The 24,354-nt window shown below is 33.3% G+C and overlaps 1 protein-coding gene across 9 annotated transcripts in view; it reads right to left on the bottom strand.

The window, feature by feature from the left end:
- The window catches only part of CSNK1G3 (casein kinase 1, gamma 3), a 103,940-nt gene that overhangs the window by 6,117 nt on the left and 73,469 nt on the right, over positions 1–24,354 (bottom strand). For 2 of the 9 annotated variants that reach the window (XM_011963720.1, XM_011963719.1), the window contains 7 exons: positions 23,239–23,324; positions 22,879–22,963; positions 20,847–20,995; positions 19,985–20,080; positions 16,221–16,316; positions 6,168–6,274; positions 5,630–5,653 (listed from right to left, as the gene is read on the bottom strand). In XM_011963720.1, the coding sequence (XP_011819110.1) occupies positions 5,630–5,653; positions 6,168–6,274; positions 16,221–16,316; positions 19,985–20,080; positions 20,847–20,995; positions 22,879–22,963; positions 23,239–23,324 (643 nt within the window). The remainder of the gene's footprint in view (positions 1–5,629; positions 5,654–6,167; positions 6,275–16,220; positions 16,317–19,984; positions 20,081–20,846; positions 20,996–22,878; positions 22,964–23,238; positions 23,325–24,354) is intronic. The other 7 variants (XM_011963721.1, XM_011963724.1, XM_011963723.1 and 4 more) reach the window with 7 other exon arrangements.

The raw sequence follows: 24,354 nt of genomic DNA, 5'->3' as shown, positions 1-24,354 counted from the left end.
TGCCTTTGCACTAGAATTTAAGCTTCATAAAAGACTGCTCAGTTATAGCCCAACAAACTGGCACAAAGTTAGTACTTATTTAATAGTGGTCCTCTCACTTCAGCCTCCTGAGTAGCTGGGACTACAGGCACCCAGCTGGCAATTTTTTAAAAATTATTTTTAGTGGAGACAAGATCTCACTATGTTGCCCAGGCTGGTATCAAATTCCTGAGCTCAAGTAATCCTTCTACATCAGCCTCTCAAAATGTGAAGCTACATCTCTACTCTAAAATTATTTGGGAATAAATGTTAAGTCCTACTTAAGATGAACTTTAGAAACAACTTTAGTTTCTTTAAATACAATTAGGCAACAAACAGGCAATCAAAACGGATCAAAGTCCGAAAACACACAAAGGCTTTTGCTATTGACACCGCACCACCATTTCTCCTTTTTTCATTGCCTTTTTCTTCATCTATTTGCCTTGTCTTCCTGGATATATGTCATGTACTTTCTTCTCTCAAATCCACCCAGAAACTGAAGCATGTTTCCCTATCTGGATATGATGTTCTTATTTATCCCTTCTAAGATGACTCATTGCTCATCCTTTGGTTGAGAGACTGTTGGTACCTCCTAGACCTTCCCACGTAGGACTCCAGAACCTACCTTCTCCTGACCTGGGTTGATGAGTGTACAGAAAGTATCTTTTATGGCATCTAATCTTTAATTCTTTCACAAAGAATATTTCCACTTAAGGTTTAAACCTGAAGCGTAATTTCATATCTCTGGATCTCTTGATTTAAAGAAAAAACGAGGAACCATTTAGCTAAGCAAGAAGAGTTTAGATCAGAGAACAAGATCATCTACAAAATTACTCCAGCCAAAAGCCTGCAGGCCCATTTTCATCTCCAACTTCTTCCTCCCTGTCCACTTGCAATTAGTCCCTTAAGTCTGAAATGACTTTCAAAATTTTCCCATCTTCTCATGTTGGCTTAGTTCAGAACTTTTCAACTTGCCTCCACCACTGCTAAGTGCCTTTTAAAGGACTTCCCAGTCTAAGTCTCTCCTCTCTCCAATCTGTCATCCAAATTGCCCCCATCATAAATAAGGCCATGCCCTTTTCCTCTTCAATCTCATCAATGATTCTACATTGACTAAAGCATTAGGTTCACACAGCTCTTCGGAATTTGGTTCTCAACCTATTTCCACCCTCCTCTTAGTATCATCCTCCATTAGGCTTCCTTCCCAGGTGGCCTATACTATGGATGGAAGGAAGGGAAAAGTAAGAAGAGGCAAAAAATCTCCCTGCCATTCCCAGAATATGCCAAGTGGGATTTCTTACCTCTGTATCTTTGCACACGCTCTTCTTTCCACTTAAAATCCATTTGCTCTCTCCCAAAAGAGTTACAGTCTCTGTCACTTTGTATTATAATTTTTATACCTTTCTCTTCCTCACTGAACTGATCTCCTGAGGAAATGTATTATTCTTTACTTATCCTTACAGTTCTAGAGACTATCAAACTCCTGAACACTCAGTATTATAGAAACTAAACAAATGGTCCCATACTGTAATCTTAAAACATTTTTTAAGGAACAGTTTGTTTACTAGAGACTACTAACCCAAAATGTAAATTCTCCATCTAGTTTCATAGGAAAACTTAATTTATATTCTTAAACCATTTTCTGCAATCTGTTGAACCCCAGTAAGTGACATAAGCCTCATAACTGCAGCCAAATTAATTTTCCTAAGGATCAACCTGATCATAGTTTCTTGGCTTAAAACCACATGTCATTTCTTGGCTTCCTTTCTTGTGCTGAGAAAGATAATGTCCAAATTTGTTTACTGGCTACCAAGGCCCTTTGAGATTTGGGAAATTAGCCGATCTCAGTTTTCATTAACGTGTTCATATATTCTCTGCCTGCATGAGTTACTCCTCGGACTGGTTCAATTGTTTCCTTGCTCCAACCTCTTCTCTCTGACTCCTTCCACCCATTTCCCTTTCCCTTGCCAAATCATTCTCATCCTTCAGAACTCGTGTAAATGCATCCTTACCCATGAGGACTTCTCTGATCTTCCCAACTAGGAGGACATACTCCATTTTCTGAACTCCAGTAACAATTATCCCTCTCCTACATGATTAGCAATTGTGTAATACTTTGTATTAGACCAATGATCCTTAATCCTGGCTGCTCCTTAGAGTCACCTGAGAAGTTTTTTAAAAATACTGATAACCAAGCCCCACCATAGACCAACTAATAAAATCAGAAACCTTGAAAATACAGCCCAAATATTAGTACATTTTTAAAACTCCCTAGGTGACTAGGATGTGAAATCAAGGTTGAGAACCATTGTATAAAAGTTGTTGGTATACGTTCCATCCAACCTAATGGTATACAAACTTTGACATACCTTCATAATCATCATATTATCAAACACACGATAATCTGTTCAGTAAATGTTGGAAGAGGGAAAGAAAGAAAAAGAATAAAAGACGGTTTCATACTACTTAAAAAGTAAATACTTAAACTAAATTATTTTGTTCTCCTAAATACCTGGAATGAATGATGAAGGTGCTATCATTTGTATCACCTGTCTTAAAATTCTCAACTACAGTAAACAAGAAAGACAAAACCTCATTACTAATGAAGCTAATTAGCTTTTCTATGATTTTCCATATGGGAGAATGAGTATTTTCCATCATTTGGAAATCAAATATTTACCCCAATGAGGTACTATTCTCAGGAAACATGAGGATGCTAAAATGTGCATTATAGAATACATTCTACTTAATGGGGTGGGGTGAGAAGGATCTCTGCTAATTATAGGTAAGACGAAAGATGAAAAAGAAATTCTGAAAGAGAATTCTAAGCATGTCCCTAGTTATGTGTCAAATGGTGGCAGAGAGAACTGTAAGATGCAATTTAGAAAAGGAGCTGGGTATGGTGGTGTGCACCTATAGTCCCACCTACTGGGGAGTCTGAGGCAGGAAAATCGATTGAGCCCAGTAGTCCAAGGCCAGCCTTGGCAATACAGCAAGATTCCTATCTCTTAAAAAAGAAAAAAAATCATGCCCAAATTTCTTAGTCACAGATTAAGAGGATATGAGGAACACAATAATAAACTTGTAGAAATGTTAGAATAAATCTAAAGAAAAAAGTCTTGTTTAAATAGAATGTTTAACCAGCAAAGAGGTAGGAAAGTTCTGAGGATTTCTGTAACCTACCTAACCCACCTGACGTAAGGCTTCACTGAATCATGAGTTGCTATACTTTTTTTTTTAACAAACATTTTATTAAGATATTTTTCACGTTATAAAATGTATCCTTTCAAAGTATATAATTCAGTGTGTTTTAGTATTCACAATTGAGCAGCTATCACCACTATCTAATTTCAGAACATTTCCATCACTCTATAAAGAAATCCCATCCTCCTCTTCCCTGCCCTGGGCAATCACCAATCTTTTGGTGCCTATATATTTGCCTATTCTGGACATTTCATTTAAATGGAATCACATAACATGTGGCCTTTTGTATTTGGCTTCTTTCATTTAGCACAATGTTTTCAATTTCATTTCTTTATATTGTCAAATGGTAGTCCATTGTATGGGTATACCACACTGTTAATTATTTAGTAATGATTTATTAGGACATACAGTCACTAGGAATCTAAGGATGAAAAAAATCCTTGTTTTCAAGAAATTCAGTAAGTTTCAAGAAGTGGAAAGTACATAAAGAGGATAACATAGCAAAGGCAGATTTAAGGACCCAATGCTATATAAAGTTCAGAATGGAAAACGGAGTTGCAAAGATAGGCAGGGGCCAGACTATCACAGGTATGAGAGGCCTTGATGCCATGCCAAGAAATTTGGACATGATATGGCAGGCAATGGAGAACGCTTCCTACAGGAACAGCCTTCCCACCACTTCCTTCTTTCACATCCTCCCGTGTCTACAGATAGGGACCCAAACACACACCCACACTCATCCCAACTACATAAATTACTATGCCATTCTTCAGAGCCACCTTCCATCAAGTATTCTCTGATCATCCATGTCAGCAAGGAATCTTTATCTTTACAAACTCTAACCATTTTTTAAAATACCTTTTTCATCGTATTAATCATATACCGACATATACTAGTACAACTGCAATCTTCCTGCTGGCTTGTACTTAAGAACAAGGACAGTATTAGGTATTTCGGAAACCTCAGCAGTATAACTGCTGAATGAATAAATGGATAAATTTAATAAATTTGATTTAAAGCAAGTCTCCAGGAGGATGTAAACACAGAACTGCTAGTTTCAGTGAAAAGTGTGGGTATGGAAGTAAAAATATAGGACACAGATAAAAGAGGCACAGGCCCAAAAACAGAGATGAGAAATGTCACTGGCAGCTGGAAGAGAAGAAATAAACAAGGGTAATAACAGCTATTGAGTACCTGCCGTGTGCCAGACAAAACACCAGGGCTTTATCACATTTAATTTTCTCAACCTACGAAGTAGGTATTATTAGCTTCATTTTACAGAAAAAGAAACAAGCATTCTTGAAGGTAACAAATCAGTGGCAGAAACAGGATTCTATAAGCTATGTTTAACTGCAAAGGACATGTGCAACCCTAACCCACCACCCTACTTTCCTGTCTTAGGATTGTACCTAAAATTCATAAAGATAAGCTGTTGTTTTTATCTCTGATTTAAAAACACACAAGTAAGACTATACTTTCAGGATTTCTGCGGTTCACAAAAATATGAAAGTATACAGCTAATTATATCTTGAAATACACTAGTCTTAGTCATACTGTCAATACATTCTATAGTCAAAAGTGATTAAAATGGATTCTTAATCACTGCTCTTTAAGAAAAACATCACGAAAGATTCCTAATTTTGCAGCCAGCAAATGAGCATTATTTTGAAAATTATATAAGGTGCCTTTAGATATAAGTAAAATATTTCAAAATTTACTAAACTAAGCAACTTCCTCTATTCGCTCCCAGTCTGACTCAAAATTTGTCCTGAAACTGACAGAAGCATTTTAAGCACAGTATTACAACTAAAGGCAAATGTCAGAAAATAATTTAAATCCCCAATTATTTCTACTAATATTACTTTCCATAATATCTGCAATTATTAGTAACTATTTAGATAAGGATTTTTAAAATGGCTTTCTCACTACAAGGTTATCATGAAATTTATCAATATTGTATTCAAGGGCAATGATAATTGGTTAGTAAATGAAATACTGTTTTAGTGATACTACTGTGGGGGATGAGATCTGCTACATGTATTTAACAATTGCAAACAGAAAAAAGAAAGCTTAATGCAAAAATCTATCTATTTAAAGAGCAAATAAAAACTATTATAAAACAAATGCACAAGCACAAGCAGGGTTGGTGTATCATCTATGCAATTAAAAAGTGGCCCCAAATCTATGTCACTTAAAGTAAAAAAGTTGCAGCAGGCAAAAGAGCTCCTCAAACAATTATTTCTTGCTTTTTCTGAGCTATCTTAATGATATCAAATACTTTTGAATAACTTTTATCAATTATAATTGCTGTGTTGAGAGTTTTGTTTTCAAAATACACAAAATGATGCTAAATATTTGAAATTACAGTCAACGGAGCTATTTCTGCCTGCCTACACTTGAGACTCACCACATGTTCAACACTTTCTGGCAGCTATACACACACAAAAAAAATACAAGGAAAAAAAAGAGAGACAGAGAGAGAGAATCAGAAACAGCCCACATTGAAATTATCACATTGTTTTTCATACTTAATTTTTTCCAAGCAATGTTGTTATAATTTATGTTTTGAAAAACTAATTCAAAATATTAAAACATGCATTTTATAAAGTTAATATTTATTCTTATGCTTACAGAAAAAAGACTGATAGTACATCAATAACTTTCATGCATCAACACTCCTAAAACTCAAAAGCTAAAAATAACGCTGTTAATTCTAAATAAGAACTTGAACACAGTTCTTAAATATTTTGTATTATTAAAATATTTACTGGAATAGAACTGTTTTAAACTTATTCTAGTGATTAAAATAATTAAGCATACCACTTGTTTTGCATGCACCTACTCCCTAAAAAAAATTTCCTGAAATAATTGTATGTAACTATAAATCTCAAACATGCATAATTTAAAAACAGAGAGTTACTAAAACAAGTAAAATAAACACATACTTGGTTTCATCCATCACTTCTACTTCAGTAGGGGCTGTGATGGGTGCATTTGAACGTCCTGCGGTGGGGTCATCTGTGTTTAACTCTCCATTTGTAGAACTTACAACCTGTTTAAAAGAATTTTATATATATATATGTACACACACACCCATAAATATACATACATACTAAATAGATTATACAAGGGTAAACATAATTAAGGTTAAAGTATTTCAATTAGAAAGTTAATGTGAGGAACAAAACAATAGGTAGCAACATTTTCAAAACTAAATACAGTAATAGGTCTAGCATTTTATTAAAGATCAAGGTCATCTAATATGTGCTTTTCAACTTACTTCCTTTCCTTTTCGAAATCTCTGTCTTCTGTCTTCTTCCCTCTGGTTTTTAAGGCCAACTCCTACATGTATGTCTCAATCAGTTTCCTCTTGTGTGCCTATGTCCTTTGGCACCTTGCTGTATCATTAATTACTTTCCTTGAACATTGAAAAACTTCAGTATTACTCCTTCTAATGGACCCTTCACTTCCATCTGCAATTATGCTCAAGTCTCCATTTCAAACTGCCCGTTTAAATAGAGACAACACCATCATTCACCCAGTTGTTCAAATGTAGGGGGTCACTGTGATTCCTCTTTAAAAACCACATCTAATCCATCAATGGCAGATCCTGTTAAATCCTTCTCCAAACACATCCCATATCTAATCAGTTCTCACCATCTCTATTAATACAAGGACTCCAGTCCAAGCCACTATGATATCTTATGTGATTAAGAGCAAAAACCTATTATCTAGTCTTCTGCTTTGTCCCCCACTCAAAAGTATTGTCCACACAGCAATCAGGGTGCTCCTTTTAACATGCAAATCACATCACATATAGCTCCCTGCTTAAAACTCTCCAACTGTTGGCTTCCCGTTTCACTTAGAATAAAAAATCTATACTCCTTACACAAATTGACAAAGTTCCACATGATGTGATGCCTGCCTACCTCTCTGATTTCACACCACCTTCTCTGAAGCTCACTAGCCTCTATCCAGTATATCAAGATTCTTGCCACTTACAGGTCTTGGCATTATCTATTGTCACTGCCTGGAATTCTCTTCCTACTTATTAGCTGACTTCTCATCTTTCAGATTCTCAAAGAGCATCTCTGAGACAGGCCTTTTCTATCACACAGCTAAAAATGTCTATGCTGACACAGTCTTTTATGTTACACCCTATTTTAAATTATTTGTACAGTATTTATCAGTGTTTGTGTTTTTCTTATTCGCTTGCTCATTTATTTATTTCTTGACATCCGTCCCTACCTCCATTAAAATTAAGCTCCAGGGCAACAGAGACCTTGTATTGTTTCCTGCTATGCCTGGCACAGAATAGGCACTCAATAAATATTTGTTGAAATAAATGAATGCATGTACGCATGAATGAAATCCTGAAACAAGATAAAAATCATGAGGAAATTCCCAAATTCTCCCAAATTCTCTTGTTTCTGCAAATTCACCTTATTTTCCTATTTCTTCCTTTTCTCTCATCACTAAACTTTTTGGAAAAAAAGCATATAACTCACCACTTCCATTTTTATAAAATTTTCCATGTGTTTATTCCTTTACTCCTTGCAATCAGTTCTCCAACCCTACATAAGAACCCTAATAAGAGTTATTTTAAAGGTTACCAAAGATTCCTAGAAAATGTATTCAGGACACTCTCCTCAGTGCCTCATTTTCTTGTACATCAAATCACTTGGCAATAGCTGAAAATTCTGGAGTAAGATGGGTCTAGACTCAAAGCCTAGCTCTACCACTAACCAGCTATGAGACTCTGGGAAAGATACCTTACCTTGCTAAACCTCAGTGTTCTCAAGTATGAAATGGTGAACAGTAGCATCTAATTAACAAAGCTGATATGAGGGTGAGATGAGATCAATACATGTCAACATATAAAGCACAGTGCCTAGCATATGGGAAGAGCTCAATAAATGGTGGCCATCATTATTACTATGTTTCATCTATAATCATGGCTTCAACTATCACCTCTAGGTAAAGGACTCCCTAGGCCTAAGTACTCACCCATATCCTCAGTTTGCTAAGCCAAGTTTGGCATCTCAAACTCTGCATTTCTGAAGGAAAATGTATCCTACTCCCTCTGAAATGTATTGCTCTTCCCATGGCTCCCATTTCAGTTAAAGCACTCCCATCTTCTAGACTTCCAGACTCAAATTTATCTAAGAATTCTCTTTGATGCCCCTCCTACTCACTACCTAATCTCTTTAAATGAAATAAAAGGTTAGCAACCCTGGCATGGGCTACAGAGTTGACAACTGACTATTAGACTTAAAAGTAGTATTTATAGTACATTATATTTTTAAAACTTAATTACGTTCTTACTTTAATCTACAACATGCTAGGCACTGTTCTAGGTATTTGGAATACCAAAGTAAGCAAGATAAACATCCCTGTCCTTGTAGACCTGACATTTGCCTTTAGTTGTAATACTGTGCTTAAAATGCTTCTGTCAGTTTCAGGACAAATTTTGAGTCAGACTGGGAGCGAATAAAGGAAGTTGCTTAGTTTAGTAAATTTTGAAATATTTTACTTATATCTAAAGGCACTTTATATAATTTTCAAAATAATGCTCATTTGCTGGCTGCAAAATTAGGAATCTTTTGTGGATGTTTTTCTTAAAGAGCAGTGATTAAGAATTCATTTTAATCACTTTTGACTATAGAATGTATTGACAGTATGACTAAGACTAGTGTATTTCAAGATATAATTAGCTGTATACTTTCATATTTTTGTGAACCGCAGAAATCCTGAAAGTATAGTCTTACTTATGTGTTTTTAAATCAGAGATAGAAACAACAGCTTATCTTTGTGAATTTTAGGTACAATCCTAAGATAGGAAAGTAGGGCATTAGGGTAGAGAAACAGGACCCTCTCCATTTCCAAGGAAAGTATTAATAACTACAAATCAACCAACATATTTGAGTTAACTTAGGAATAGTGGAAATTCAGTTTCCTATATCCTATATGGAGTAAGTACTTAGAAATGAACACTGCGTTTGTGCCTACAGCTGAAAACACACAAAACTGCCTTGATAATCTTCAAAGGCAATCTAAAGAAAAGAGTACTCTTACATCTAATACTCTTACATGCCTCTCCTTTTCTGGGGTACTTGCTTCCTCCTTTCTGTCATTCTATTGAGTTGTCAAGTTTTTCTCTTTATTTCTCTCTCTCTGAAAACATTTAAAAATAATTATTGGTTCTAATTATGGAACATAATTTGGTTCTTTATTCTTAATTTTGAAAATGTCAGAGCCTCTGCACTAAATTGGAAAGGAGATAGAAAGCAGTATTCTTATCTCACATATTCACTACCTTGAACAGAGTACATGTATCCGGTACATAATCAAACAGTTCACTGAACAATTTCCACTGCTCTTTTCTCAACATACTATTCAACAGGTTTCTTAGTCTCCCTTTTGTTCAATGGCCCTAGAAAGGTAGAGGGATGCCACCTCAACTTACAGGCAGCTCCTCTGACACGTCTTCCCTTATTTTAAGCAACATAACTGAAAATTTAAAAACCCAGGTAGTCTAAATTCTAGCAACATTAATTACATATTTTCTAGCAACAGTGACTATATATACACTGCAATTATATAATCTGATTTACTTCAGTTCACAGAGGAAGACTTTTTATACCTGATTGTGGTAAACTTTATTTTATTGAAATGTTTCAAATCCCATTTTACCTGGTTGACCAGAACCAGACCAGAAAGAAGCAACATCTTCCTTTAATGTAAATATTCCAGGGTTTCCCAGATTCCCCAATCCTCTGAGTAGAGGCTAGTATCCCAAGCTCAGAATAGAATCACTGTGGTAATAGAGTTAAGATAGGATATTGTTGTTGACCTTCATAAAAATGGCCTATTTAACACCGGTGACTTGAAACTGTATCATGGCATTAAAAGTATTTTCACTTAAAATTTGTGCCTTTTTGCAAAAGGGTTTTACAAAGAAGAAATGAAGATATAATACTATAAATAATATATCATTATATTCCTGGAAGGCTAAAACAATCAAATATGTACAAATTTTTTTATAAGCCAAATTCTAAAGAACAATTCTATTTAAGTGACATTTCTAGAATTATAACTTGAACTAGAAGATGAGTCTCTGAAATACTAGTGTACATCAGGCTGATTTCTTAAAAGTATATAAAAATGGCAGATATTCTGAGGTTTGACATTTCAAAAAACAATTCAGGCATTATACAGGATTGTTGTTGTTCTTAAAAAGAAATTTCCTCTGACATTCCCAATTTGACAAGAAACTTACTACGGTTCTTATTTTAAGAAGATTAAAAAAAAAAAAAAAAAAGAGGCAACTAGACTCCAGTTTTACTGTCAGAATTTAAGAGGGATAAATATTGGAGAAAGAGCTCACAAGCAAGTCTGAGACATAATTGTAAACTTAACAGATGCCTGACAAATCCAATTCCAAAAGATGTTATTCTTATAGACTTTAGAGTACAGACATAACACATAGTATCTTTATTGTCAATGATTTTTAAAAGCAAATTAATGTACTTTCCAAATATAAGTAATTCATACACATTAGTTATACTACTGTCTTCCTAATTGCTTTTTTTTTTGAGATGGCGTATCATTCTGTCACCCAGGCTGAAGTGCAGTGGCACAATCTTGGCTCATTTGCAACCTCCGCCTCCCGGGTTCAAGCAATTTGCCTACCTCAGCCTCCCAAGTAGCTGGGATTACAGGTGTGCACCACCATGCCCAGCTAACTTTTGTATTTTTAGTAGAGATGGGATTTCATCATGTTGGCCAGGCTGGTCTTGAAGTCCTGACCTCAAGTGATCACCTGCCTCAGCCTCCCAAAGTGCTGGGATTACAGGCATGAGCCACCATGCCCCGCCTGTGTTCCTAATTTCTATTTGATATCCTGTAAGCAAGATTACCACGTAGAGCCTTGTATGAATTCACCAAATATATTAATTAGCCAAATTCTCATCTATCCATCATCTGTTAGAAATTCTAAAACATATATTTACGTATTCAGCTTTTTTAAAAGGCATCTATAAGAAAGCACACTAATGAGATATAATAATAGTTAAAAGAGTGACTTCAAATAATTTTCTGAACCTGTGTTACAGTATACATATACTATATGAAACCAACTTCTTTACATATCCTAAAGACTAAAGGCATAATTGGTATTCTTGGTATTGCAAAAGATGACCCTAAAGCACAGTGACATGCTCACAAACGTTCAACAAAGATAAGCCAAAATGGATTTTCAATTAACTTCCACTTAGGATAATTATTTTCCTTGATCATCCCAGTCTTCAGAGATGTTACTGTAAATGTTAATACAAAAAAAAATTCATAATACTGATTTACCACAATGATAATAGATAAGGAATTTCTTAAACTAGATCAAAGGAGATGAAGTACAATTTATGTAATAAAGGCATATAACTATACTCCTTCCACAACCTCTGTTTTGCAGATTTCAGTACCCCAGAAAACTACGAATAGAAAGATATGATTTTAATAGTCACTAGATTTTGTTCCGTGTTAATAACTGCATTTTCAAATATTTTATAGACTGAAACTAGCATTAGAAATGTTTTAGAAAGGTCAGTATTCACAATTAATGTAATTGAGATAATGGTATCTACTATTCCTCTTGACTTTTAATCACGTATGTTTTATTATCATCTCAAGATACATTTGCCTAATCCTTTTTGGTTATCACCAGCTGTATTTTTATTTGTTCTGATGCTTCATCAGCTGAAAGATCAGACTGCTTATTACAACAATGAATGTTATTCTTTCGTTTTCCTCTACAATGCCTGGTTGCACAACATATGTGCACCATTTGTAATTCTGCCCCTTTTTCTCCCAAGTGCTCAGAGTCACACTATTCGTTAGATTCAAACCAAAGACTGTACAACTATAAGAGATTTCCAAACAATCAGGAGGTATTCATAGTACATGTACATAGTACAAGCATGTAAACAATTTTTCAGCAGTGTCCTTAATATTTGTCTTTTTACTTTTGCTTACAGTTGCCTCTATACAGGATCAGATTTTCAGTTGGCACTGAGTTCAGTGGATTTGTGCTACAGTGAAAAGCACAGCTAAAATGGAATTAGAGATTACTACTATCTGTTGTCAGTGGTATATTTTAAAACCTAATTTTGGGGATCTTGATTTGCCATGTCGAAACATATCAAAAAGGGGTAACAACGGAACTTTTCCTCAGGCCCATACCCAACTAAACTCAACCTTCTAATTATTTTCAAAGTCTTTCATTTCTTGTTATCCTCACTACTCAATATTTTTCCTCAACTACAGACTTTTGACAGCTGTATCCCTTATTTAGACTTGTCTCCTTTCAATCTAGTCTACAGCAAAAGCAATCTTTAGAAAACACTAATCAAATTTGGTCTCCCAATCCCCTTATGGCTACCCATTATCCTCAGAATAAAGCCAAATTTAGTAACAAGACCCGGTAGATCCTTCATGATTTACCTCCAGCACACCTTCTCAGTCTCATTTCTCAACACACACCAGCTTGGCTAAATCAGCTTCCTCAATATGTCTCTCTTGTCACAATCTTATTCATATTGTCTTCACTGCCTGGTATACTCCTCTCTTGATCCCTTCTATCTTCTTCAGTTGATTAACTCCCACTGATTCTTTATGTCTTAGTTTAGATGTCACTTTTCCCAGACAGTCTTGACTCATCCAGGTTAGGTGCTTTTCCTATCAATTCTCCTAGTACCCTGTGCTACCTCCAGGTATCACCCTGCGTGTTCATCAGCCTTCTCCACTGACTTCTTTATGGACACAGGCACCATGTCTTTATACACTTCTTTTCATTCAAAAAAACCTAGAAGAGCCTAGCATATAACGAACACTTAGCTATTTGCTGAGTAATGAATGGCCAAGAAACTGAATGTGGTTAAGTCTGAGTTTCTCAGCCATATTTATTATTACCAATGATTTTAAGAGGGAACCAAGAAGGTCACACTTGATTCCCCTAGGGGTTTTCCAGAACACAGGCTGATACAAAATAAAGTTTTTAGATATTTGAATATTATTCTTATTCTCGTGAATGGAAAAACTTTATCGAATGTACAGCTGTATCTTTTTAGCTACTGACTTAATATGATTGAACTAAAGAGATAAAATTAGAAAAATCCCATTCATCAATGCTTTCTTTTGACTATACCTCTAACATTTCACTTCCCAGAGATCAATAAAATAAAACTACTACTCAAGTTTCTTAATTTGCAAAAACAATAGATTCTACTTATCTAACACTTCCTAAGCCTCAAGCTCTATGCTAATTACTTTTTTAAATTTTCGTAACAAAACCATAAGGTAGAGGAAAATCCTTATTTACTAATAAATAAACTTGGCACAGAATTTGAACTCAAATCTGACTGCAGAGCTTGGGCTCTTAACTGCAACATCATCAACTTGGTAACTCTATGTCTGGTCTGCTATACAGTAATTCTGGAAAGGCAGGGAGTTCAAATTTAGACTCTGCTGGTAATTTCCACTAAAAGTACATGTGAAATAAATATCTGAGGATCTTTCTATAGGTCAAAAATGGCAAGAGGTTTCATCTTATATGTCAACTCTAAACAGCTTGGAATGATTTTCAGTGCTGCACTGACAGCAAAGAACAGTTCCAAGGAAAAGACTGCACTGATGAGGAGTGAAAGCCATAGTTTTACCAAGGCTCATTTTTAGTAACTGTTGATTCTGTTTCTGGATATCCTAAATCTGTATCACATTTCAACACCAGATAGCTACCTATTAATTATGGAAATGTCTTTCCTAAAATATCTATTCGATGATATACCCTTAGTATGTTGATTATGAATAATTTAATTGCCATATAAAGTCTTTGCCTCTCCTGCAAAGCCAACGCTTGAAAGTTTGTTCAACAGGTGATTTAATGATCATTGCACAAAGAAGCCCAAGGCAAATTCTTCTCATACTTTTGTATTACTAAAAATTTTTTTTCTCTATTTCTTCTCCATCAGACAATGAGAGTAATATTAATAGAACATATTGTTTCCCTTTATGCCTTCATTTAGAATCAAATATAGTATTCAATTACAATAATATTAGTTCAAATTTCAGGTATTTTTCTTTGGTCTTATTATGTTTTAATTTATAATTTCATTAGTCCAGTTACACAAGGGTCATATCATAAATTTTCAAATAATTTTGAAAGTGTACAGGACATAAATTATAAATGAATTCAGTCTTTATTTTGGAGTGGGAAGGATTCAGGCATGATCCTACTTAGGCTGTCATATTAGGCCATCATATCATGTGTCAGTTAATATTATAAAATACATGAAGTCAATGAAAATACTATTCTTTGTTTTACCTATGTATTTATGTACTTATGTATTACTAGAAATCTATTAAGTTGATCACTTATTGAATATTAGGATGAAGTCCGATGTAGTCTCAGTAGGCTGAAAACTCTTACAAATAATGAGAAATGAGCAATGTTCAAACATCTCTGTGAAAACATGTGAAACAATAAACATGAAGTAGTGAAATAATGAGTGAATAATGAAATTCATTCGCCCTTTGAGCCACCTCAGGGAATCACATACGAGTAAGAAGAGGCTAAGAAAATAAATCCGGTAACGGTACAGAAATGGTAGGAAAATTTTCTAATAATGCCTTAATTGTTGCACTGAGCAAAACACTTGCACACATACACACAAACTTAAAACCATATGAACATATATAGATATGTACAAAATATAGTTTGTGTTATGCAAATATAATATAATTTGCTTGGCTAGCTTTTCTAACTATATGAATTGAGGTCATAAAAACTTTTACAATTTAGATACCCTTGCCTCTAAGTCCTTCACCCTAGACTTTTATAGATCTACTCAAAGAAGTCTACCACACATTACTGAAAATTCCATAAACTACAAAAGTCTACAAAAGTACTTGATTATATAATTTAAATTACCTCTAAAATTTAATGGTGAGAAAGACATGAGAGCTCATAAGATTTAATTTTTAGAATTCAAATCAAGAAAGAATAGAATCCAGAGTACAGAATCAGTTGATTAAATATATACATTAAGAAAAATGCAAATTTGATAAAATTGCAAATTATTCAGGTGAAAATATGTAAAGAAAAAAATGAAAATGTAAAAAAAATCCTAAATTGAAAGGTACTGAGATAACATTTGTTATCTCACTTACTTTAAGCTTTTAGATTACCTTAAACTAACGTTTTAAAAGACAATACGAGATGCAGCAATCTTTCCCTATTTCTACAATATACATAAATGATTAAAATTTACGGGGCAATGGAGGGCTGAGTACATATAAGTAGCTGTCTCTAAGTGTATAAAAAAGGTGAAAAGAAACAAATCATAAATAAGGGAGTGCTTTAAATTTATCTAAAAAGGCACACAATTTATTGAGGGGAGTATTAAACATTTGTCATCAAAATTTCCATCTCATATATTTTATAAGTACAAACAAAACATGCTATTATAAAAATTAGGGTCATGTTTATTTGAACAATTAATAAGAAAGTATATTCTGAGTACTAAGGATGAAAAAAGATACTTAACTGATTAAGTTTAAAGGAGGCAAAGTCAATGAATGGGAAAAAATATTAAAATGTTCTATTAATTAAAGCATTAAAAAGACTGATCTTATTATTGGAAAGTCAAGTTTAATACCTATTTCAAGCATAATACTGTTTGTTTTTCTAATCTCCTGTATGACTTAAATATTGTTGCATATAGTTGCAAAAATGAACAAAGGAAAAATCTTGGTATTCCTGATGGTCTTTCTAGACCACGTTAATTTTGGCTTTTCTGGTTAAATAACAAAGGAATAGAATTATGGCTAGAGAAGTTCAGCAACAAGTTTTCCATTAAGATATGAAATCATGCCATGAGTTCCAAAAAAAAGGGTTAGTTGTATAAACCTGGGTAATAATCACTCATGCAAAAATCAGAAAATACCTGTACCGAGCCACCATGTCTGTCTGCTGCAAGGTGAGCTCTCAAATGGTGGGGATTTGCCTGCTGGGAGTCCCAAGCTGCCCTGTGGTCTGCCGACTGCCATTTATTAAATGCATATGGCATGCATGGAAGAAGAAAAACCCAATATGTTAAACATCTTATCCTCATAATATATAAAACAAATGTGTAAAAGGAAATTTAAAATACCCTCACTATTCTGAATCATGGTGCAGTTATCTTTGTATACAGAATGTGGAGTGATTTTAGCTAAGTTGTCAAATTGTGTAATGATCAACAATAAAAATAAAATAGAACCATAAAATTTTAGAAGTAAAAATACCTTAGAAATCACAGACTCTACCCTCTAGCTTTATAAATGAACTAACAAAGAACCAGAAAGGTAAAAATGCCATGACCAAGACAGAACTCCGAATAAACGATGGGCACACTAGAAGCCCACCCACTATATTTTTACACAGTAGGGGTCATCACTGGTTTTCTGATGAGGAGCTATTCCTAGCAAGGTACAAATGATAGCCCTTAAATAACTGTACCTGAGATTCTAAAAATATTTTCTCTCTTGCTTAGTCCCCCATTTCTGATTGTGAGAATAATATGAGAAAACAGAAAAGTTCTTTGAAAAGGGAGAAGCACTATACAGAATACTATCAGAATATGACAAAACAAACATTTTTTTTTCTAAGTGATAATCCTATACATATGAATCTCTTTGCTTCCTTGATCTCCTTTTATCTGGTTCAAACTAAGGAACCCATGTCTATGAAATAATCTGAAAACTCTTGATGTTTTTAGATCCCTTGGCAAATCTGCATGGCAATAACAAACCAGTAAAATTCATAATCTACCAGTAAAATTAATAGTAGTTTCTTAATAGGGGTCAACTTCTGTTTCAGGAAAATGTGGACAACACTAATAAAAAGTAGGGAGAAGAATATACTATTTAAGCTTTATTACATGTGTGGTTCTGAATTAGCTGCTTTATATTTTATCATATTTTGAGGTAGATATTATCATCCCCTTTTACTGATGAAGACAGTGAGACATTAAGCACTTCCCTACAGTCACAGACCTAGCAAGGAGTACAAGAGGAATTCCAACCCAGAGCCTAACGCTCTTCCAGTAATACTACCCAGCTCCTTACCAAAATTAAATATATTCTAAAGCCTTCAGTACTCTTTTCTTTCTTTCTTTCTTTTTCAAACAAAGTCATGAAAATCTTGCCACAAAGTGCCAAGCATATTTGGAGTATACGGACCCTCCAGCATTTTGTTGGCCAGAGCAACCTTAAGGGGAGAGATGTAAAATTCAAGTAGACACATGAATAAATGTTCTGGCACTAAGCTTCCTAAATTGTACAATGCAAAATTACATACTCTGTGGCATAAAGTATGTCATCAAAACAATGATAGTTCTATAATGTCTTTTCATTAAGCCCTCCAAATTCATAACCAGAATTAAGCAGATTTGTAGCTTAAGTTGAAATCAATCAGATGAAGTCAAGTCTAGAAAAGATTAAAGAATAAAAATTATGCTAAAATTGAGACAAATATCTAGGGCAATCAGCAATATTTTGGAGTCGTGGAACTCTCTAAGAATATAGTAAGAGCTACACGTTCTCTCCTGAAAATAAATAATTACAGGTACCCCACAATTTCAGGATCCCCTCAACTTAAATTTATCATTTATCTATGGGAATTACAAAGGTTTAAGTCATTTGAAATAATCTTTCTTCCTCTGGGATTGTGAACTGTGGGTTTCTCGTAGAACTTAAGCTGCTTAGTGGTCTAGAGATATTTAAGAAGAGTTTTTTTAGATATACAACTTTTCTATCATGATGAAAATCTGTATATTCACATCCCAAATTCAATATATAAGGCTATCCTAAAGAACTGCCTACAAATTATATATATACACATACATATACATATATATACATATACATATATACACACACACACACACACATATATATACACCCTACATTTAGTGCAACAAGGACTGGACAAATGAAACATGGTTCCCACTCTCAGTGAGCTTACAATCTAGTTAGCAAGACATGTCTGAAACATGTAGAAAACTAAAAGTCTAAAACATTAGATTTATAATTTAATTCAACAATAGAGAAATTTCACTTATTATAATACCTAACAGCTCAAGTGGAGAATTTCAAGGAATACCATATTAATCTTCTTCCAAGTACACTCAAGGAATTAACTCTGGTTTATAAAACACAAACTAAGTCTCAACTTCTGAGCCATTTCTTTCTTTATACAGAATCTTTTCACAGCACTCCAGCTGTCAACTAATTTTAATTTATATATGAAGTAATTTATGTATGAGATGCTTTATAGTACCAATTTTTCTAAGTCAAAAATGTAATATTAATCTTTTAAAATTGGCCATGATTTACAGCATAATATTGTTAAACACTCCCTAAAATGTAGCATTTTATTTTGCTATGATTTTTAACAAGTGGTGTTCTTTCTTTTGATTTTCATCCTGTTTTTATCTTTAATCTTCACTTAAACTTTGATGGGATAAACAATATAAAAGTAAAAAAGGATGGCACGCTATCTTTCTCCAGAAAGGGTTGTAACAGAAAATTTCTAGACACTCCTTAACTCAGCGTGATAGCAAAATGTTTAAGTCAAAGATGCCTTCAATAAAACTTTCTTACCAAAAAAAAAGAGACAGAGAGAGAGAGAAATTAAAACATTGCCCAAAATTTCAACAGCTTTCCATTCCTTTACCTGGCCAGGAAACATGAACTCTCTACTTGATCAACTTCTATGCCTTATCTCAGACTGACTCTCTACTCACTCTCTAATCCATCCCTACCTACTCTCTGCTCCAAACATATTGAATCGCTTGCTATTCCTCAAATTCTCTATTTTTAAACTTCTGCTTCATATTTTATATTATTCACTCTCCCCAAAATGCCCTCATCTCTTCATTTCCCTTTAAAAATTCCATTCATTCTCTGGGTTTGTGTCAAAAGCTACCTTTTCCATAAAATCTTCATAGAGCCCCACATATCATCTCCTCCATGGCACTTTATTAGTGTTTCGTGTAATATAACTTATTCTCTTTTTAAATATAGTTATTTCTATATTTATTGTAATAATAATGATAACAGTAACAGCAGACACAAGAGTTTTGATTGAATGAAAGCTTATTTATGCTACAAATTAACATGCATTATTTCCATTTTATAGATGAGGAAACTGAGGCTTTGAGAGATTAACTTATTTGCCCAGGGTCAAGCCATATCCATGTATGCCTGATTCTAGAGAATTGAGTGAGCTCTTAGCTACAACACTGCTTTTAGTCACTGGTGACAAAATCATTCTTAAAGGTTACACGTTCTTCTTTACTTCTTAATTTCTATAATGTGTAGAATAGTAGCTTTACAATAGCAGAAATTCAATAATTTACTGAACTAAACTATAGTTAGAAAGATCAAGTGCTATTACAATTCATTCCAATAGGGTATCCAAATACTCCCATTCTAACAGAATATGAAATATTGCTCAGTTTACACTAATTTGTACCATTAACTAGGGATTTATGCTTAAACATTTTAATGCTGTTATTAAACTAATAAACAGGGAAAATTAAGAGAAAATAGTTTATCTATTAAAAATATGTATTTTCAATCCTTCAGTATGTTTTAATCTATTGAAGAAAAAAGTGTATGTTTCAATCATGAAAGGAAGATATTTCATATCTAAAGGGCAGCAAACCTGGTTTTTGGATTGTTGCATCTTATCTCTGTGCTGATGTGCTTCTCTGTTTGATGACAGAGCAGGATCTTGCTGAACTGCACCCACTGGAGTAGGCTACAATACAGTAACAATTGGTATCAATACATTCTATTTCAGAAATCTTATTTAAAATCATTTATTTATCTGCTTAAAAGAATTAAGGAAAAAACAAAAGACTGTTAAATAAACTAAGGCTTTAAGTAAAGGTATCATTCTCAAAATAGGTTGTTAAAGCTAAGAAGGTAAAGCAAAGAGAATATACCTAGTTTTTAAAGTGTTTTTAAAATATTTAAATGCTTTATAAAGTACTTATTTTTACATCTACAAAAGATCTTCTAATGCTGCCATCACTTTTAGGTTACATTTTCATATCAAAATGATAAAAATGTGTATGTTTATGCCTCTCATTTCCAAAGCAAATGTATAAATAGAATAAACTTTTAAGAAAATTAAAAGAATTTTAAAAAACTATTAAAATTGCTTATTTCCAATATTTTGACTTGAAGAGACTTATACAAATTTTAATTTTCATCAAGGTATTAAAGTATTAAATTAATCATGAGAATATTACACAAAAAGAGTACATTTGATATTAAGAACTAAATCAGGATGGAAAGTTAAAAGTAACTCTTCATGCTAAAAGGCAAAGAATCCAGATGTAGGGCTTTTGAAAAACTCAAAGAATACTATACGGTGCTACCTGCAGAAACGTCCTTTAAAAAACAATAAAATGAATCCTTTAAAACAACTATTTGTTCTCCACTCTTTTCAACTGAAGATACTGTACTATTAAAAAGACAACAGATACTATAAATAATATTTTATTATGTAGAATACTCACCAACTGTTTACCAATCCAGTCATATTCATAATCAAACATATATCCTTTTCGATCAAACAAGTCAGTAAAAAGCTTTCTTAAGTAGTCATAGTCTGGTTTTTCAAAAAAATCTAGCCTTCTTACATAACGAAGATATGTTGCCATTTCTTCTAGAAATAATATAAAAATTATTTGGACTATACTTTTCTTTAATACTCAATAATAAAATTAAGTATCTAAAAGCACATTGTATTATATAAAAACACTTGAAAAGTAACAAAATTATATTGCAATTTAAATTTTTCTAAGTTAAATTACAACAAAATAAAAAAGAGGAAAAGAAGGAAGAGAATATAGACACAAGAAAAATGAGAGGTTTAGTTTAACAACCACTATTTTTGCTTCATTTCATTAGGAAAAGCTAAAATTTTTATTTTTATAAGATTATTTTTAATATTTGGCAGTATGAGAAGTTGAATAAGCAGTTTAACAATGCATGATTAATCACAAAGCATCATATTCAGTTTACAAATTTAAAATTTTATTTAAAATACTGGTGAGAACTGATTTATATGAAAGCGTCTGCATTGGCCTGCTGGATTTCCTTTAAAATCAGTGACATATACCAACTAATAGAGAATTCAAATTCCTAAGCTTGGTTTTGAGCAGTATTCTAACCAATTAAGCTAACAAAGAAAAGCTGAAACAAATCTCAAAAACATAACACAAGAGCACAGTGTAAGTCTTCTCTTAATTTCCAGTCAGATATTTAACAATTATTTGGCAACATACAAATCTCTGCATGCTATTTTAATTCTCAAATGTATTAGATATAAGTATTTTTAAGGGTAATACTTTTCAGAAGAAAAACAAAAAAAAATATATATATATATATATATAAACAGGCAAAATGGTGAGCAATTAGTAAAGCAGGGCATTTCACCATCACTACAGGGCACAGAAAATCACTACAGTAAGAGATGGTAAGTTACACCTAGCATTCACAGGCAGCCCCAGCCAGCAAGAAAAAGATCACATCCAGGACAATGAGGCAATAAAAGTGGTACGCAGGGGCCTTCTTTATGTGGTGACTCTCCCACTATTCCACTTTGGCAACCCCATTTTCCCACCTTTATACAGGCTTCCTTAATGACAGCTATCTACCTGCCTACACCTAAACTGCTAGTACTATTAACCAACATTTAAAAAAATCTACTTCTAGATATTATAGCAAGAAAGGCAAATATATAAAGTTTACTGTCGATGAATAATATAAACAAGCTTGAGAAAGAGCTACTTTTGTTATGTTGATGATAACATCATTATTACATTAATAATGCCAGCATTATACAGGAGAACCAGGGAATACTAAAGTGAGATAGGAATTCAGTATTTTATCTTCAAATTTAGTTCTCTTTTCACTTAATGTGGCTGCACAAATAAATTACAGTCGTTATTTTAATATCCTAACAAGTTATTCTTATTCCTTAATTGATTTAGAAACCTTAAGTAAATTTTTGTTGGCTTAATTTGAGTTGCCATAAATCTACTTGAAAGCAAAATTTTTTTCATAAATGCATACAGCTCCCCAATATAAAATTAGCCCAAAACTAGTGAGGTCAGTAAGGTTGTACTGGCCTTACTTAATTTAAATGAGTTTAATTTGAAAACTAAACCAAATCATACTTCATATACCTCCTTTGAGCTTGACATTGAGACCCAAATGACTAACACTGTATACCAAAACTTTGTAACTGGCATTTCTCAGCAAAAATTTTAACTTATTAAAAGTATATCACTAAAGAAAATATTACTTCAGCTGGTACTGATCAACACTATTAACAGATAGGATTTTCTTCCATTAATACCATTTGCAAAGCAAAGGTACAAAGTGTTCCTGTGGGTTCGGCATCAAATGCTGACATCCTTTAAATCATATTTTTAGCTCTTTTTTTTTTTTTAAAGCACAGAAAAAAATTTATAAACTTAAGCAATAAAAATTAGCATTTCTAGTTTTCTGTATATAATGTATCAACCTCACATTATTCATTACCTGGAAAATTTTCACATAACACTTCTATTGGTGTAGCCCGTTTTGTATCTCCAATTTTCTGATACCTCTCTTTTAATGTGTCAGCCTAAAACAGAAAAAAAAAAATCTTGAGAATGTGGTAATTTAAAAATTATTTAGCTGGGGCTGCACATGGTAGCCTGTAATCCCAGAGCTTTGGAAGGCCAAGGCAGAAGGAATGCTTGAGCCCAGGAGTTTGAGACCAGCCTGGGCAACACAGTAAGCCCTGATGCCTACTTACAAAATAAAATGTTAAAATATGAAAATTGTTTACTTGGAAGAGAGGACGTTAATATCTTCACATTTCATGAAATTCAATAAAGAAACACAAAAAACAATTACCTTTAAGCCTTGCCAAGGAAGACTGCCTCTCAGAAAATACATGAACATATGACCTAAAGCTTCTAAATCATCTCTTCTACTTTGTTCTGAAATATAAAAGAAATATAAATTTCACTTTTCTCTAACAGTCAAGGATGGAAGAATGGAGAGTTTGTTCTTTCATTATGTATAAACTAATTTCCAAAAGTTCAACATATAAATACAAAATACAGATATAGTATCTATAAGTGATAAATTATATCTATATAATGTTTTTACATTAAGATTATTGTGCATCTTTAAAATATTCCTTTATAATTTTTCGATGCTGTTAGAGATTTATTTTTCTGCTTAAATATCTATTCATGGAAGTACAGGCCAAGGGGAAAAGAGTTCCATGGTCAATCAGAGTCACTATATACTATAGCTCTGTCTTAAAGATTCAGAAGGTAACATATTAAAACTTCTGAGAAGTCTAGAGTTTAAAATGTTTAACTTTTTCAACCTGCATTTTCTAAAGTTAAAGGAGCACAAAACTTTCATGATAAATATTCTCCATTAAATTAAACATGTTTATGGGGTATTGTGTTTAATGTATTTTAAGAAAAACTTGTGTTTGACACATACCAACCTTAACAACCCCTTCACTATCACCAAAAATACTGCTTGACCAAACTGTCGTTTTCAAGTTGTTGTAACAAAATGTCATTTAGCACATATGTGAATAAAGATCACAGACAAAGGCTCAGGAAGATGCTTATAAATATTTGCTGACTGAATGATATTTCAATTTTTCTGTCACTGAAGTTAAATACTTAAGATTTCTTGATATTTCAAAATAATACCAAAATGCTAACTATCAATGAGAAAATACTTTAATAAGAGGATGTTTGTTTATGTGCCAGATGTTTTATCCACATGAACCACCATACTATCTAGGCAGTACTCAATGCTTTCAGAAAAGCAAACTTTTGAAAGTATGGATCAGAACTAGGATGAAGGGTCAGAAAAGGTTCTGATTTTTACTGTGTAAACATTCTATACTTGTTGATACGGTTTGGCTGTGTTTACACCCAAATCTCATCTTGAATTCCCATGTGTTGTGAGAGGGACGCAGTGGGAGGTAACTGAATCATG

Source organism: Colobus angolensis, unplaced genomic scaffold, assembly GCF_000951035.1.
Source record: "Colobus angolensis palliatus isolate OR3802 unplaced genomic scaffold, Cang.pa_1.0 Scaffold62, whole genome shotgun sequence".
Classification (NCBI taxonomy): domain Eukaryota; kingdom Metazoa; phylum Chordata; class Mammalia; order Primates; family Cercopithecidae; genus Colobus; species Colobus angolensis.
This window is presented reverse-complemented; position numbering and strand designations above follow the sequence as displayed.